Source organism: Serinus canaria, chromosome 4 (genome assembly GCF_022539315.1).
Source record: "Serinus canaria isolate serCan28SL12 chromosome 4, serCan2020, whole genome shotgun sequence".
NCBI lineage: Eukaryota > Metazoa > Chordata > Aves > Passeriformes > Fringillidae > Serinus > Serinus canaria.
Genome location: NC_066317.1, coordinates 42,744,364 through 42,760,316, shown reverse-complemented (window position 1 = coordinate 42,760,316; position 15,953 = coordinate 42,744,364). Strand labels below are relative to the sequence as shown.

General features: G+C 34.3%; 1 protein-coding gene across 1 annotated transcript in view; it reads left to right on the top strand.

The window, feature by feature from the left end:
• The window catches only part of TUSC3 (tumor suppressor candidate 3), a 107,152-nt gene extending 92,312 nt beyond the window's left edge, over positions 1 to 14,840 (top strand). The window contains exons 8-10 of the mRNA XM_018926425.3: positions 5,406 to 5,480; positions 8,211 to 8,301; positions 14,556 to 14,840. Coding sequence (XP_018781970.2) covers positions 5,406 to 5,480; positions 8,211 to 8,301; positions 14,556 to 14,571 — 182 coding nt within the window. The 3' untranslated portion in view covers positions 14,572 to 14,840. The remainder of the gene's footprint in view (positions 1 to 5,405; positions 5,481 to 8,210; positions 8,302 to 14,555) is intronic.
• Positions 14,841 to 15,953: the final 1,113 nt, after the last annotated feature.

The window sequence follows — 15,953 nt, the reverse complement described above, 5'->3', positions numbered from 1 at the left end:
CTTTCACAAATAGCAGACTGCTAGTCCACACAACAAGAAGCATTCACTGACCATGGGCTGAAGATTTTTTTAAGGGTTTTTTTAGGCTTCAGTTAATTATTTTAATGGTTAAGAAACATATTAGCTTGAATGGATAAAAGATGCAGAAATCTAGTCCAAAGGTAAATGTTTTATCTTTTGGATCCACAGATACCTTTTACTAAATGGAGTAGTCCTCAAGTGCATTCAGCTAAGAAATAAATTATATTGCCTAGATCCTAGCAATGTTGGAGAGTAAAACAACAGCTTAGACTCACGTTGATGATGGCTTATGGCATAGAAAAAGAATGTGTGATATTCTCAAAAATATTTATAGGTTTTTAGAGAAAGCAACTGAGATTGTGCCTGCATGCAAGTGTCAAGAGTGTGCTAAAAACAGATGATACATAGTAGGTCTAGTGTTTGAAATAAAGTGCTTGAAAATAAGATAGATGTTTGTAATAGTGTTAGAATACTGAGAGAAAATTATATAGCCTCATAAATAGTTAAAAATATCTCAAAGGAAGTTTGTTTTAGGAAATGTTTCTGTGCTTAAAAGTTAAATTAAACTGTTAAAAAATTCCCTCATTAATTTGTTTCTCTGGTATGCTTAACATTAATGAAAGTAAAGTACTATTCTACAGGTACCTGTTCTAGAGGTGTTTATACTTTTTTGATTTGAATATTTATTTGAAATACATATTTGAAAATTTAGAGAAATTGATTACAAAATATATGTAAAGCTAGAAAAAGATATTATGGGGCAAACCACACTGTAGAATTTTGCAAGATGTACAGGACTAAACCTGAAATTTCATTAGCTGTAATCTATACAACCAAAAGGGTCATAAATAATAAATGTAAAAATCATTTTCCCAGTGTTAGTTTTAGCGATCCTGAATGTGAATAATTAGGATGTAAATCAGGCTGAAAAACTCTGAATGTTTGATTAGTGATTTAACACAAACGTAATCAGGTATCTCTAGCCTCCATTTTGCAGCTGAATTAAAACAGATTGCAGTCTTTTTCTTCTTCTGATGTTTTTTTCTATGGCCTTTCCATTCTCAGAGCTCTAAGAGCACGACAAGAGCAATGGTTCCTTCAGATTGTCTGTGGCTTAGAGACAAGTTCAGAAATTGAAGCTGAAACTAATCAAATTAATGATAAACTATTTCACTATAGGAAATTCTGTATTAGTGTGAAATCTATTCTCTGCTCTGTTAAAATCAAAAAGGAAAGTGGTGTAGTATAGTTGGCATTTCAATGGTGGAAATGCAAACTTTGAGCTTCTTCACTGTTGTGACATGCATATTTCAAGGAGTTGAGTAGAATTGCATGAGTGCCAGGACTTGTGTGATACTTCATAAAATTATTGAAAAACTCTTCAGTTAAGCTGAAGCCAGAAGTTTTTAAGCAGAAAGTATATTCAGGGTTGTTATTAGTATCATTACAACTGGATCTCAGGCCATTAAAAAGTACTTAAATACAGCTTGATTGTGTATTCATCAATAAATCCATATTCAGATAAATAACTTTTAGACTGTTCTCTACTTTTTCAACTTCTGATTTAGAAATCATCCTTCTTCAGTGAGAAACATAAAGGAGCTGGCATCTTAAACATAGAAGTTTAAGTCTCAGTAGGAATAGGTTAAAGTAAATATCTCTATCAGCATAATGTGCCCTCTTGTTTGGGGCCAGCAAAGAATTTCTCATGTTCTCATCATCATCCCCCAGCAAAAAACCAAACCAAACAAAAAATAAAATCAAAGAATAATAATAAAAAAAATAAAATTAAAAAAAAAAAGAAGACAAAACCTCCATAGATCTTTCCATTGATCATATTACTCCTTGACAAAAAGCATGTGCTTTTATTTGTTCTATGGCTGATAAATTAAACCAGCAATTTTTAAAGATTACATGATAATTTATCGCCATTTTAGGCAACAGTAAACTGAGCACAGGCTCAAGTGGATGAATATTTTGTTCTCTAGCTTTTCTTGCTCATATGTTATTAAGCAACTGCATGATCTGCATTTTAAAAGGTAGTTGCTTCTTTATGTGTTTGTAATGATAATGCCAGATTTTGCACCCTTGGCAGAAAAACAACTGAATATGAATGAGACCACCAAACTTTTCTCACAAAAGTAACCAAATGCTAGTCATGCTATTTTCTCTCTTTCTTTCATTCCTCACTTACTACTTATTACAAATAGATTTTTGACATAAAAATATAAATTATGTATTACATTAATAAACTTTGGAATGCTCAGGTTTTTTTCCTTTTGGGCATTCTGGGATTAAATTTTCTATTAAAGTATGCTAATAATAAGTATCCAAAATTTACTAGCAGTTAGTTTCATTTTGTAGAATATCTATAATTTTGGATTTTATTCATCCAATATTTTTTGTTCTGTTTTGTTTTGGATTTGGTGGTCTGGTTTTTTTTCCCTATTTCTGAAAATGCATCTTGATTTTTTTCAGGGCTCAGTATTTTATTCCATTACTACTGATAATTTTCTGTATAATCTTATAAATTGTGATTATTACCATCTTCTTTGTCCTGCTTTAAAACTGTTGTTCTTCCCGTATCAAAATTCAAAACCTTTTCAAAAGTCCTATGTAAATAATATGTTTTCAATTTTTATGAAAACATGTATCAGCTGGGAAAAGGAAAAGCAGAAGTTTCATATGTAAAAGTGCAATAATTTGAGAAGGTATATAACAGGATTTACACCAAAAAATTCAAGAGAAGAATAAATTCATCAGAAAACATTTGCTTTCCATGGCTTATCTGAGTGCCACATTCCCCTCATCTTTTCAAAATAGTTTCATAATGCATGGTGAGTTAGATAAAGAGGAATTGGAAAATAAGTACATCTTTTGATGCATCATTTTTTGCAGATGAAAAACTGTTCAAGTAACCACTTGCTAAAATTTTGCATTCTGCACTATTAGAGAATTGCGATACTGTAAAAGATTCTTTTCAGAGCTGGAACTGTTGCTTTATGTTGTATAATATCAGGACATTGTGAAGGCATAACATAGAATGTTAGAAATGAGTGAAAAATAATAACAAGCTATATATTCTATGGTGAAAAGCTAATTATTGTATCAAAATGACAACTCAGATTGAATTTTTATTTTAGCAACAGTGAGCTGAGGCAAGTACTATGCACAGTGTTACAGTGGCTGTGAAGCTGATACCATTGAAGGTAAAAGGCAGCCAATGAGGCTGAAAGCTCAGCTATGTTGATTAAAGTTAGAAAGCAACAACTGAAGCAAAAATTGTGGCAGTGTTGAGGAAGCTTTAGGGGGAATGATGTGAAGCTCCAAAAGAGTGGGGAAAAAAACACCAGCACAATTCATGTGGTTACAGACCTAGAATTCTCAGTTGCAGAGGAAACAACTTACTTTGGGGAGATTGTTGTTCCTGATGGTAAGAAAAGTAAATTAAACTCATGGTCTGCCAAGAAAATAAGAACTGTGTTACAGAAGGGATGTCTCCCAGATGGCTTTTTAGTGTGTGGTTGGTTGGTTTGTTTCTCAGAAGCAGCCAGGTAAGAGAAATAGCAAAGAACCACATTATGTACTGATACTGAATGAGATAATCAACAACAGCACAAAAAAAAAAAAAAAAAAAACCAAAACAAAAAAAAAACCCAACATTTACAAGGCATTTCAAAACTTTTGCAAGATTTCTTTTTTTCTCAGCCCTTTTTGTGACAACTGCCTCAATTAATTAATCTTTATGTTTTTGTAACATTGAAAAATGAAGAATTGAATTATTCTCATTATATTCTCCCCAGTTCTTTTTCCCTACTTGGAGCAAAGCATTAGAACAGGAGATTCTCAGTCTGATATGCTTGTGAATCTGAATCTTAACAAGTAAAACTTTTAGAAAGTATTTTTTGTATCATGGATTCCAAGATTAATTTTTTCACAATATTTTGCTTTTTTTTTTAGTATTTTTTCAAGTGCAGTCGTAAGCTTTTGGAAGACTTGAACATAACCAATTATTCACAGACTGGCCCTATGTCTTGCAGCTTGTACATGTGTAAGGAATTTAATATGAGCTACTAGCATGATTTTAATTGGGGCGTAATTTAGGACTGTAGGAAGATGTCTGCATCAAAGAGGTGATGTTAAAAATTATATTTTCTTTTTATGTTGCCTATTTTCTTCTGCCATCTTTCACCATTGATGTTTACTTTTAAAAATCTTATTATGCTTCATTTGATTTTTCTCAGTTTGTGTGTGTAAAAGTGTGGGAGTCAAACCTGAATCAGGCTGCTGGTCTCTTAGGAAGTGTGATTGTGTTAGTATTGACAGTTCTGAATCCTTTTGCTCAAGCTCAGCCTAATTCAAATTTTACAATGAAAATTTCAGATGTCTTTGACCATTTTGGTCTAATTTTGAACATTTCTAAAATGAAAAATATTAATATATTGTGATTAGTGCAAGTGTAATGTTACAAGATGCAGATATTACTAATAGATCTAGCACATTTGAAGTATCTTCTTGAATGGTGTGCATAAATAATAACATCTTATTCTTGAAGTCTGTAGTCATCATGCCCTGGGTTAAGTAATGTTGAAAACTCTAACCTTATTTGACCATCTGTAAAAGTGTGTTGAAGTTTGTGTTTGCTGCTATTGTGACCTATGGTTCTCATGATTTACACCTGCATTCAGGCTTGCCTCTGCTTCAGAACAGATGTTATGCACAGTAATAACTGTTCCTTTTTGTTGATATGGTTTCAAATAAACAATTAGGAGAATGGCTTAAGAGCTTGCTGGATTAGTGAAATTGTTTTATCGTTATGTACTTGTTCACATTTGTAACGGTTATAATGAGACAACAAAGCACTGAAAGTGACTGAGGACTTTGCCTCTGAGATGTTTCTTTCTAAACTGTTAAGCAATATGACACTAAAGAGGGAGTTATGTCTTATCTAAATGCAGAGGAAGATAAGCCAGTCCAACTGCTTCAGTTTGCATCAAATAACTGGTGAATTGTGTGCAATTGCAGTGAATGATTTCTGGATCTTACAGTTTTTGTCTTTTAAAAATCTTTTGCTACCAATATACAGAATATTTTAAAATATTGGGGAATGGCTATTTACATCACTGTCCAAAATTTGTGTCCTACTTGATCACTTGTCCTTTAAAGCTTCTTGAACCTTTGATTTTTTTAAATCCTGAATGCACAAAGAAATTCTTGCACATTTTTGCCACAGGTGAGTGTATCAGCACAATAAAGATTGTGATATGCAGTTGTTATATAAAAATACCTACTTTCATTTTATGAACTTGAGAGCTGTAGTTCATAGATGCACCTTGGTGGCTTTCTGAGGTATCCACATGATTTCCTTGACAATGGCGATTCAGACGCTGCTATCACCATGGGAATGGTACTCCTGAATGAAGCTGCTACCTCCAAAGGGGATGTTGGAAAAAGGAGAAGTAAGTTGTACTTTATAGCTAAAGTAATGCTTGGACAATTAAAAGACACTGTGAAATTACAAGTGAATATCTGATTAAGTTTTTGGATGGTCTCTACCTTAAACCAATGTTTACCTTTAGTTGTTTGGAAAAGAGGAGAGCATAAAAATTCTGTTGATAAAACTGCATTCACATCAAATAGTAACAGTAAAAAAATACTTTAAGTATTTTCAGCCTAGATATAGCTTGACACAGTATCTCTACTACATTGCATAAATGCTATTTGGCTCTTGAATACATCAGAAGTCAGTGATGTTAAAGAAGAAGAGTTTCAAAACGGTTTGTTTTAAGATTACAACATCCAAAGGGGTGGGAAAATTCTTTTATTTGTACTCTTGCCAGTATCATGTCTGCAGAGGAAGGTGGAAGCTCAACAGCAGGTGTAATGCAGAACATACCTAATCTGAAATGTCTAAAGATATTTAGTTTGAAGTGCAATTTTTAGTGTTTTTCTGAATTTTGTTGTTACTCAGAATGTTTGTGAGATTTTTTTTCTCAATGGATCACATAAACACACAATATGAAAGTGCTTTATCCAGAGTCAAACTTCCTCACTGTAATGTCAAACAAGGTTTCACTGAGTATGACATAGGTTGAAACAAAGATGTCCTTCTGCCTTTGCACCTCTTATATCCCCTTATTTTTCTCATATAAGCCATTGAAGGTGTTTGGAAGATACCAGCTTTCCTACACTGCCTCCTCTTTCTTTTGAGGTCAGTTCTTTAGATTCCCTGTAATACACAGTATTGCAGATAGAGCTAGCCAACTATTTTCTTTAAAAGCATTCTAGAACTCTTCATGATAACTGGGTGAATGGCTAGAGATATCTCTAATCCATAGTGATTGGAAGGTCTCCTTCAGCAAGCTGTAGATGTGTCATTAATTCTGAATATCTTCTTTAACAGTGGTGTCAAAGTGATGCCTTAGTTTTAGCTTTTATATTTTTCAGATTCTGTAATGCTTTCGTGTGTAGTTCTGAGCTTCATATAAAGAGATGGTAAGCTCTCTTCACAGAGTAGGTAGACAAAACAATTCCTTTTTTAGCTTGGGACCAAGAACAACTGATCTAAATTTCAGGTCCAAGAGCATAAACAGTGGTGGAATGAAAAGAGAAAAACAAGAAGGATGGGACTTCATAACCTAAAGCTATAATAAGACAATTAACTCCAATATGCCAATGGATCACCACTTATAAACGTGTGACCAGTTGCCCATTTTGTGACCATTTTGGTTCATCTTGGGTGTAGCCCTGGCTGGGCTCTTGTGCTGCCCAAGGTGGATCCATTGAGGCCTTTTAATAAATATCTATTTTATTCTTTAGCTCTGTCCAGTCTCTGTTCTAGGACAGCCTTCACAAGGTAGCAAAAGGATCCAGTGACATAAGTTTAATTGGAATATGTTCATAGATCTGGGCCTGTGAACACAGGCACAGTGAAATATCAGTGGACTGCAGTAAAAATTCAGGCTCTTTGCTCTTTCTGGCCATTATATGAATGCTTTTGTGTATCTGCCTGGCACTGTTCATGCTTCCAGTTGATTCATCCATGCTTGTAAATCATATTTGTGAGTGGTGATTTCTTTATAATGAAGTATGTTTATTAGGTTTGTACCTGACTAGTTTTCTCAAAATAACTGTAGAAATTTTATATTCCAGTTGACATGTGTCACTTTCCACATGGTCAGCTTTAATGAAAAAATGCATCATTGTCAGTTTCCTTAGCTTCATGTTTTCTCATCCTTCACTCAAAGGCAGCACACTTTTGAAGCATGAATATTGCAATTAAATAGCAAAGGGTTGGCTAAAGTAGGAAAAGTATAAGAAGAGGAGTTTTTAAAATCAAAGTAGCTCACTAGAATCAAAATGTTATCTAATGTAGATGAGCTGCATCTCAGTTTGGAACATGTCCTCCTTTTTAAAAAATTATTTACTTGCAATAGACTAGGCTAACACAATCAAGAAGCTTTTATGCTATTAGTCCACAGGATGCCAACAGATGATCCAAATTTTGTTGGTTAATTTAAGCATTTACTTAGTTAGTTCATTCTTTGTCTGAAAAGATGCAAAGCACTTTCACCTGAATGGTATCAGAAGATCTGCATCATTGTTACTTACCTTCAGAACCTGAAGATTTATATTGCTAATGAGCTAAGAGTAAAAAGTGATTTGGCTGCCTGCCTTGGAACTTAGAACAGTGACATTTTTAGCTGTTAGTAACTAGATAAAGTAGTAACTAAGATGCCTTTACTACTATTTCAGCCATAGATGGTTGGCTAGAGACAACATGATTCCATTAGTCAAAGGACATTTTTCTAACTGGAACTTTTTTTCCTAAAGGAACAAGCAAATACCTGAAATGACATTATTTGATATGTGTAATTTAATGGGCTATTAAATCCATTATCAGCAGTAAGGTGTTTGCATCCACATACATTTAACTTTCAAATTTCTGCTTTTTTCTTGAAAATACATTTGCCCTGACAGGTTATTTTTTCCTAATAACCATAAATGTTATTTCCATATCTGTTTGAAATCCTGTCAGAAGATAGTGAGCTTCAGTAGTCAAAGCAATAACATTTTGTATTTAACTGTGTCAAAATTCTCTATAAATGATTGACATAAATAATATTGTTTGTAGAGATTGCCGTTTTAAATCTTTTATGTGCTAATAAACAAAGTTATTTTCTTTCCAGTAATATGTCTGGTAGGACTTGGTCTTGTGGTCTTTTTCTTCAGCTTCCTGCTGTCGATATTTCGCTCCAAATACCATGGCTACCCATACAGGTAATCTGTCTCTAAATTCTCATCCTACTGTAATAGCTCTGCAGAAGTTTAAGAATTAAACAATGTTTAATCGTAACCACTGAAGTCAATGGCAGGTAGTGGAAGCAGGAAGAATGGTAATTAATTTAAACACACCAAAAAGGGCTGCAATGCAACTGGTAAAGCAGACCAGTTAAAAGGGTTTGAGCACAGATGCATGATATATGCAGTGTCCCCTGAAAAATGCAAAAAGAAAACATTCTTTAGTTTGTAAGGCATTATTAGAGATTTATTTTTGTATAACTAAGATGTACATAAGACACAGCACAAAAAACAAAGCACTATATGGTGCTAAGATTTGTCTTCGTTAAAAGGACCCTTTTCTTTTGTCAGCCACACCATGCAGGAGAGAAAGGATTATAGTTTCTCTAAATTACACATACACATGCCAGTTTAACAGTTGCAATTTTTCTGACAAGTGAAAAAGTAGATTTCTCTGATTAGGCCACATGATTAGTACAACAGCCAGTTTTGTATTTTCTGTTATATTCCACTAAAAAGGATTCAGCCTTGGAAAGCCAACTTAGATGTAACATTTCAGCTATAACCTTACAATTTTTCTATTAGTTTTTGCTCTAAGACTTCAGAACTATTTTCATTTTTACAGAGCTTGGTCTCTTTATGCTGTTTAATTGACATTTAGGTTGCTTCAGATTAGTTTTATTATTTAATAACACCATACTGAAGATAAGGAAACTCTTCCCACTCCAATATGTGCACAAGGTATGCTCCTGCTTTTTAGTAATATCTCCTAAGGAAAGAGGTCTGTAAAGGACTCAGTAGCATCATACTGCAAAGTTTCAACAGTATGAAATTAATAGTCATTTGGGATAGACTGTCCTGCTTCTCACCATCCTCTCTGGAGATTTCTTTTAGCTTGACTGACTTGGGGTGAAAGACAGAATCCAGCTTTCCTACGTGTGAGGTTTTCTTACCTTCCATTAACTGTTTTGGTCTTAAACTTTAAAGAAGCAGGATTTATGAGCTTAATCTGCAGCTGAAAGCTCACTTGAGAAGCATTGCCAAAGAATGGCAACCAATAGTCTGAGCTCCCTTCCAGCTTCTCATAACAAGTTTACTAAATGGAGAAGGTCGTGGAGGAGGTGTGTTCTTGCCATTATCAGTTGCCATTATCTGTAGTGGTGTGTTCCTTGCCATGCAGTTTATCAGTTACTAAAGAGAACCTGACAGTTGTACTAGTTTCATTTTTAGTTCATGTTAGGAATGTTCGTATCACCTACTAACAACATGCTTATGTATCTGTGCCAGACCTTGCATTGCTTTTGTGAAAGTTGACAGTAGGGGTTTTTGGCTGCTGTCTGATACCTAGGATGTCTGGTGCTGAGCAGCATTGTGAGCATTAGTGTTTCTTGTGGCTAGTTCTTAAGAATTTTAATGAACATGCAAAACACTGAGGAGGACGAAGTATATAAACTCTGTTACTTTCTTTTTCCCTTTTAATTCAGTATCTTGCATTTTAACTTCAGTCATGTGTGCTAAAATACATTAATCTTTTTGTCTGAATTTCTTAAGGTCTTCCAAGAAGTTCCACTTCCATGCTTCATCAATTGATCCCAGTGCAGATATATCTTAAGATGTGAAATATGTCTATCCTTTTCCTTTCACTGGTTGTAGATTTCACCTTGAAACTATCAGTCTTTATGTGATGAATTGCCCTCAGGCTAGTAAAGCTTTGCCTTTAACAATACTAACAACAATGCATACTAATGATCTGTCAGGAAAAAAGTGACATTATGTTGGCCTGCCTAAAGCAACAGTTAAAGAAAACTGAAAATGCTTTAATGCTGTATGCATGACCTCAAGCATAGAATTTCCCTATTCTACTTAAAAAAGAAAAAAATTCAAATGTCCTAAATTGTTTCCATTCCCTGGCATTGAACAACCAAGTCAGTCCTTTGTGAGACATCATGCATTGGTAAGAAGTGAAATAGTAGCACAACATGCTGTGCATCCTCTTTTCTGCAGTGACCTCCATGTAAAGAAGATAAATCAAAACAGAGGTGGATAAACATAAAGCCAGAGTCAAAAACTGGAGAAAGACCATTATTCCTTTTTCTAATGGGATCTATAAGGTGCTCTTTAGAGAGCATGTATATAGGAAGTGACAGTAGTTTTGACAGACTTTTCAATCCAATTCAGACATTTCCTATTCTGATTTGATACTTTTTTCCCACAGGATTTTCTTCTTGAAGGCTAGTGTTGGGCAAAAATTGTTTAATTATTATGCTGGTAAAATACTCTTACACAGTATAGCATTGAAATGGGAAAGGTGATTCAGAGTGGGGGTCATCACAAAGGTTACTCACTAAACAAACACTATCATGTTAGATGAGCTCACATGCAGCAAATCTTTCTGCTAGACCCATTTTTGCCATAGCAGGAATTTTTCATGGCCTTATTAATCTACCTTTTTTATGGGAAGGAGATGAAATTTTTCATTTTGCTAAAACTTTCACTTTAATTGACATCATTAACTATTGAAAGATTATGTAATAATTTTATGTTACACTCTTGAGCATTTTCTCTTTATAATTCTTCCTGGATAAAACATGTGCTGAGATATCTTAGACAATGTTTTTAGGAGGCCTTCTCACCCTATTATTTAAAGTGAATAAATGATATGTTAAATATCAGATACCCAGTGACTGAGCAGTAAAGTGTAATTATAACAATACAGAATTTCATCTGTCAACTCATACACATGGGAGTGACACAGAGACTGTTCTTCACTATATGCCAAAACCATGAACTCTAAATTGACTTTGCAAGTCAGGAAAGAGCTTGGCTCTCTGGAAACCACACCTTAGGCAGTGTCAGCCCAAAAGGCATACAGAATATGAAAAAGAATGAGAGAGGATGCTAAGAACAGAAGATATCAGTACATAAGCACAGTATTGTAGTTTTGGGAATTTTAGGCATGTAAATATTTGTTGCACTGCTTCAAGAGGACACAGAGAAAAGTTTTATCCGTATTTTACTGATATTAAAAAAATTTCTTGGTGGGTTTTTTTTTTTTAGCTTTGACTACAACTTAAGTGCCCTAGATTGTTTTTTCTGCTTTGTTTTCTGAATGAAACTTCTGGCACAGTTTCATTACTCTTAACACTTTAAATTGTTCTTTCAAGCCTACATTTTATCATTAGTTGTTTTAATCTCAATTTAAATGAAATAAACACCTGAAAATTCTATGTTTTCATAATTTTTCTTTAAGTAGTGTTTGAATTTTTTTAGAACCTGCCTTGCAGTTTAATGTTTCATTATCCAATTATCCTTCATAGCCATCATATTTCAGTATTATTTACAAGAGTAATGTGAAATTTTTTTAGTTAAACCATGAAAAATAATCAGCCTTCTGAACTATGTATTGATGGAATGGAAAATACATATTCTTTATTGGCTAGCACAGAAAATAAACTAAGCTGTGCAAAGCATGATAAATAAGAGATGCCTTATTTTCATAAAAAACCCATAAATGTTAAGTCAGACATAAAGTATTGATTTATTGCTTGGGGAAGGACAGTCAATGCAACAGGACACACAAATTGTAAGATGCCCCAGAGCTTGAAAAATCCTCACATTCACCATATACACATCTACCCCATGTTGTAATTAAATTAGTTTCAGTAAAGAAATCCTGTATAATACTGAAATTGAAATTAAAAGCAAGTGACTTAAGTAGAATAGTTATTTCTTGGAAATGTGGTGGAAAAAATATTAGTACATTGAACAAATAGTATTTACAGACATATGAAATTAATTTTTTTAATAAACATGAGCATACAACCAACAGCTTTTTAGATATTTTGTGCACAATTAAATTTATTTACCTTAAGTTTATGAATTGCCTAACCTACTTCTGATAAATACCAGGATTCACAATTTGACCTATAGTTCCCAAATTTGGCTACTTTCTTTAAAACAGCAGAAATCAAGATTATTTTAAAAGATAGGAAAACAATAATGCACAGTCGTCAAAACAAAGCCTTTACATTTAGTATTTCCTATACTACGACTCTTAATGTGGCTAAACAGTATGTTGTTCAAGAAAAATAGAAATGGAAGGCAACACAGTATAGTGTCCCTCTATTCATCTAAACCATCTAACAGCATGCTGAATTCATGAAAAGCCACAAACCTCCATATTCTTCTCTATGGGAAGTGTCAACATCAGTGCTTGTTTCTAATCCTTTAAAAAACGGGAGGTCTGAAATCTAGATGTCTGGATCTGTAGCAGGTCTCTTAGGAAGGATGTGCTTCTTAATGTGGCAAACAGTTTGGATGCTTTTCAAAGTAGGACCTTCCTTCTTTGATTATCACCATTAAAAACACCTCTTTGTGCTTGTATGCCTTTGCTATAAGTCTTACAGTTTGCCATTTACTTTTACCTATTTCTATCCATTCTCATCTAGTTTATGTCTGGGGGAGCACAGTTTATCCAGGCTTTCCTGTTCTGCTTCACCCTGTTTTGCAACATGTTTTCTTCTGTCTGTCTGCAGATCTATCCCAACAGATGTTGTCCAGTTTGTTACTCCTGATGTTTTAGAAACTGCCCACCCCCCATCTCCTTTTTTGTGGCTACTCTCTTTTTCATGGGGTTTTGGCTTTTTGTAGTTTCCCATAGAGTCAAAGAATGGCTGGGATGAAGTGACTCTTGGAGATGAGAATCACTCTTCTAAAGTAGGTTCACTTAAAGCAGTTTGAACAAGAGCACTTCCAGGCAGGTTTTTTGACAGAAAGAGCCTCCACAAACTCTCTGGGTAGCCTGTTCCACTGCTCTCTCACCCTTGAAATAAGAAAATTTGTCCTCATACTAAGATGGAACTTGATGTGTTTCAGCCCTTGGGTTTTTCTTTCTTGAACTTGTTTTAGAACTTTTGGTGTTTCTTTTATCTCTATTCTGTATCATGTCTCTTAGCTCCTAAAGGAGCAGTTCCCTTATAGACAGAAAGTAAAGGTCAATAGCATGTTGATCCAACTGCTGTATTTGTATTTCTTTGCTCTTATATTGTTGAGTCTTTTACACCTCTTAAGCCTATCAATGCTAGGCTTTAGAAATCTTCAGTCCTTCCCACTCTTCTCTCCAAACTTTTTCAGCACTATTAGTCCTCTTCCTTCTCTCAGATCCTTTCCTATATCTTACATACCTGTTCTAGACCTGGGTTGTGTTTTTAGTCACATCTGCTCAGCATTCTCTTACTTTCCCCTTCTGCCCTCTGCAGTTCTTCTCTCCATGAAGTTGTTTTTGCCAGCTTTTCTCTGTCATTAATCCCTTCATCCTCCAGCACCAGACAGTTGCCGTCTGTTTTGCCTTGCTTTATGTGTTTTGCCTAACAAGCTTGTCAGCTTTTTGCAGCAGTGAACATCTTTATACTAATACAGTCTTTTAAGCTTGTGGCACTTGCATTCATGTTTTGTAGTGATTAATTGATTAATGCCATGAATGGAAAAACTGGTGACATTACTACAACATGTATGCCAGTGCACACTGCATATCTAGGAGTTGAAAGACCTACCAGGCAAAGCTAGAGGCAGTACTTCCATTTAGTAGTTTCTAGCTTGAGTGTTTGTACAGTTAGTCCATAGTCTTGCACAAGTCTCTGTCTCTCTGGATTCCCACTTCCCAGTCTATGGGATTTGGTAAAGTACTTAGAAAGGTGTGACACACAAGGTATATATTTACATTTTAGAAATAAAAAGTTTCCTTCCAGGTGTAAAGAAACAGTAATATCATTGGAAACTTCTTAATTTATTAAAATACTAAGCTTTAAAAGTCTGCAGCCCTACAGAGCCTTGCTAATCGCTCTATACTCTCCCATCTCTGGGGCCACTTCAGCAGTAAAAGAAGATGGTTTTAAATAAACCTGAAACATCCCCTGGGAGAGATTTCTCACTTCAAGCAGTAAGAGCAGATGCAGAACTTGATTAAAGAGAACAGATGTTTGAAGAGCGTTTTTCTTTTTAATTTTTTAATAGGCAAATATAAGTTTCAATCACTTATGTTTTATTTGATAACTTTCATGCTTGCTTAGTAATTACTAAATGGAATATAAAAACTTAAGAGATTATTACACAAATGTCAAATGACTTTTCAAATTAATGTTTTGAAGTCCTTGTTTATCATTCTTTTCAAATAATTTTGGTGCTATGTTTTATATGCATTTTTCAACATTTAATCATGTTTTCTTTCTTTTCAGCTTCTTAATTAAATGAATTCAAGTGGGATTCACTTAAAGCTGCTTACCATGAAGATAAGCTACAACTGCTATTTTCAGCTTACCAATGTTACATGTATTCAAGAATCTTTTGTTGGTTCATCTGTTTTTGTGATAATTTATATAGTATGGTGATAGAGAAATGAATGCAGTTTTATGCAATGAATGCATAATTTATAGAAACATATAGTAAATATCTCATTGGGAAGTGCTAAAATGTTATGAATATAGTGTGCTCAAGAATTTAAATAAATTCCAGTATAATGAGCTTCTGTTCAAGTCTTCCTTATTAACTGTACTACATGGATCCAAAGGGTATTTCTGAGATTTTTTACCTGAAGTTTGTTTTGAGATGTGTTTTTGAACTGATCAAAATACCATCAGTTCTTTAGCTACAATTAAGAGATACACCCTGTTGGAAACTATTATTTAATGACTACATCTTACCCTCACTTAGCTTTGTAACAGAGTATTTGTATGGAGTCTCTGATCACCTCTGACATGCTGAGCCATTAACATAAAATTCTATTCTACACATTTTCACCCTGGAGTTCTCTTCCTGACTCAGCATTTTGTAGAATACATACATTACAAGTTCAACTCCCTCTTATGCCAAAGGATGCAATTCATAATGGAATTCACTGTGGAATCTTGAAGGTAAGAAGGCTTACAGCAGTCAGAACTCTGATCCTTTTAAGCTGAGTCTGTGGTGACAAGATGAGAGGGTGGGGAGCAACAATATTTTATAAGCTAAAACATGCTTATTTTCTGAAGTAGCAACAGGAGGAAGGTATTATCCTCAATGATGCTTGTAACACAGTACAGGTGAGTCTATTGGAACTGGGGTTTCAGCAGTTGCCAGTTTTATGTGTCCACTGAGCTCTGTGAAAAGCCTATATAGGAATTAATAATGCCATTTAAAAATGCCATTTTTTAGCAGTTCACATCTCGTATTATGTGAATTACTCATAAATCCTTGCATACACCTACATAGAGTATTCTCAGTGGCTCAGGAAACATCATCACAAGATACTCTACCTCACTCCTACTTCTTTTCCTCCCTTCTGGCTGTTTTGCAACTGGAACTTTTTCAAGTATCAGTTCACTATCAGTAGCATTAGGAATTTCTTCATTCATAATATAAAAATGCCTGTAAATATGAGGATAAGATTGACTAGACTTTACAAAACTTACTTCATCTTATGTTTTTACTTATTTCTTCTCCAGAAATACTGGTATGTTAAAAACTGGGAAACATTTTTGGACAAGAAAAAAAAAAAAGAAAAAGAGGGAAGACAGCTTAAATCTTACACAAAACCAGAGCAAGGCCTACTCGTTACCCTAGTGAAAACACTAGAATGTTGTAGAGAAATATTTAAA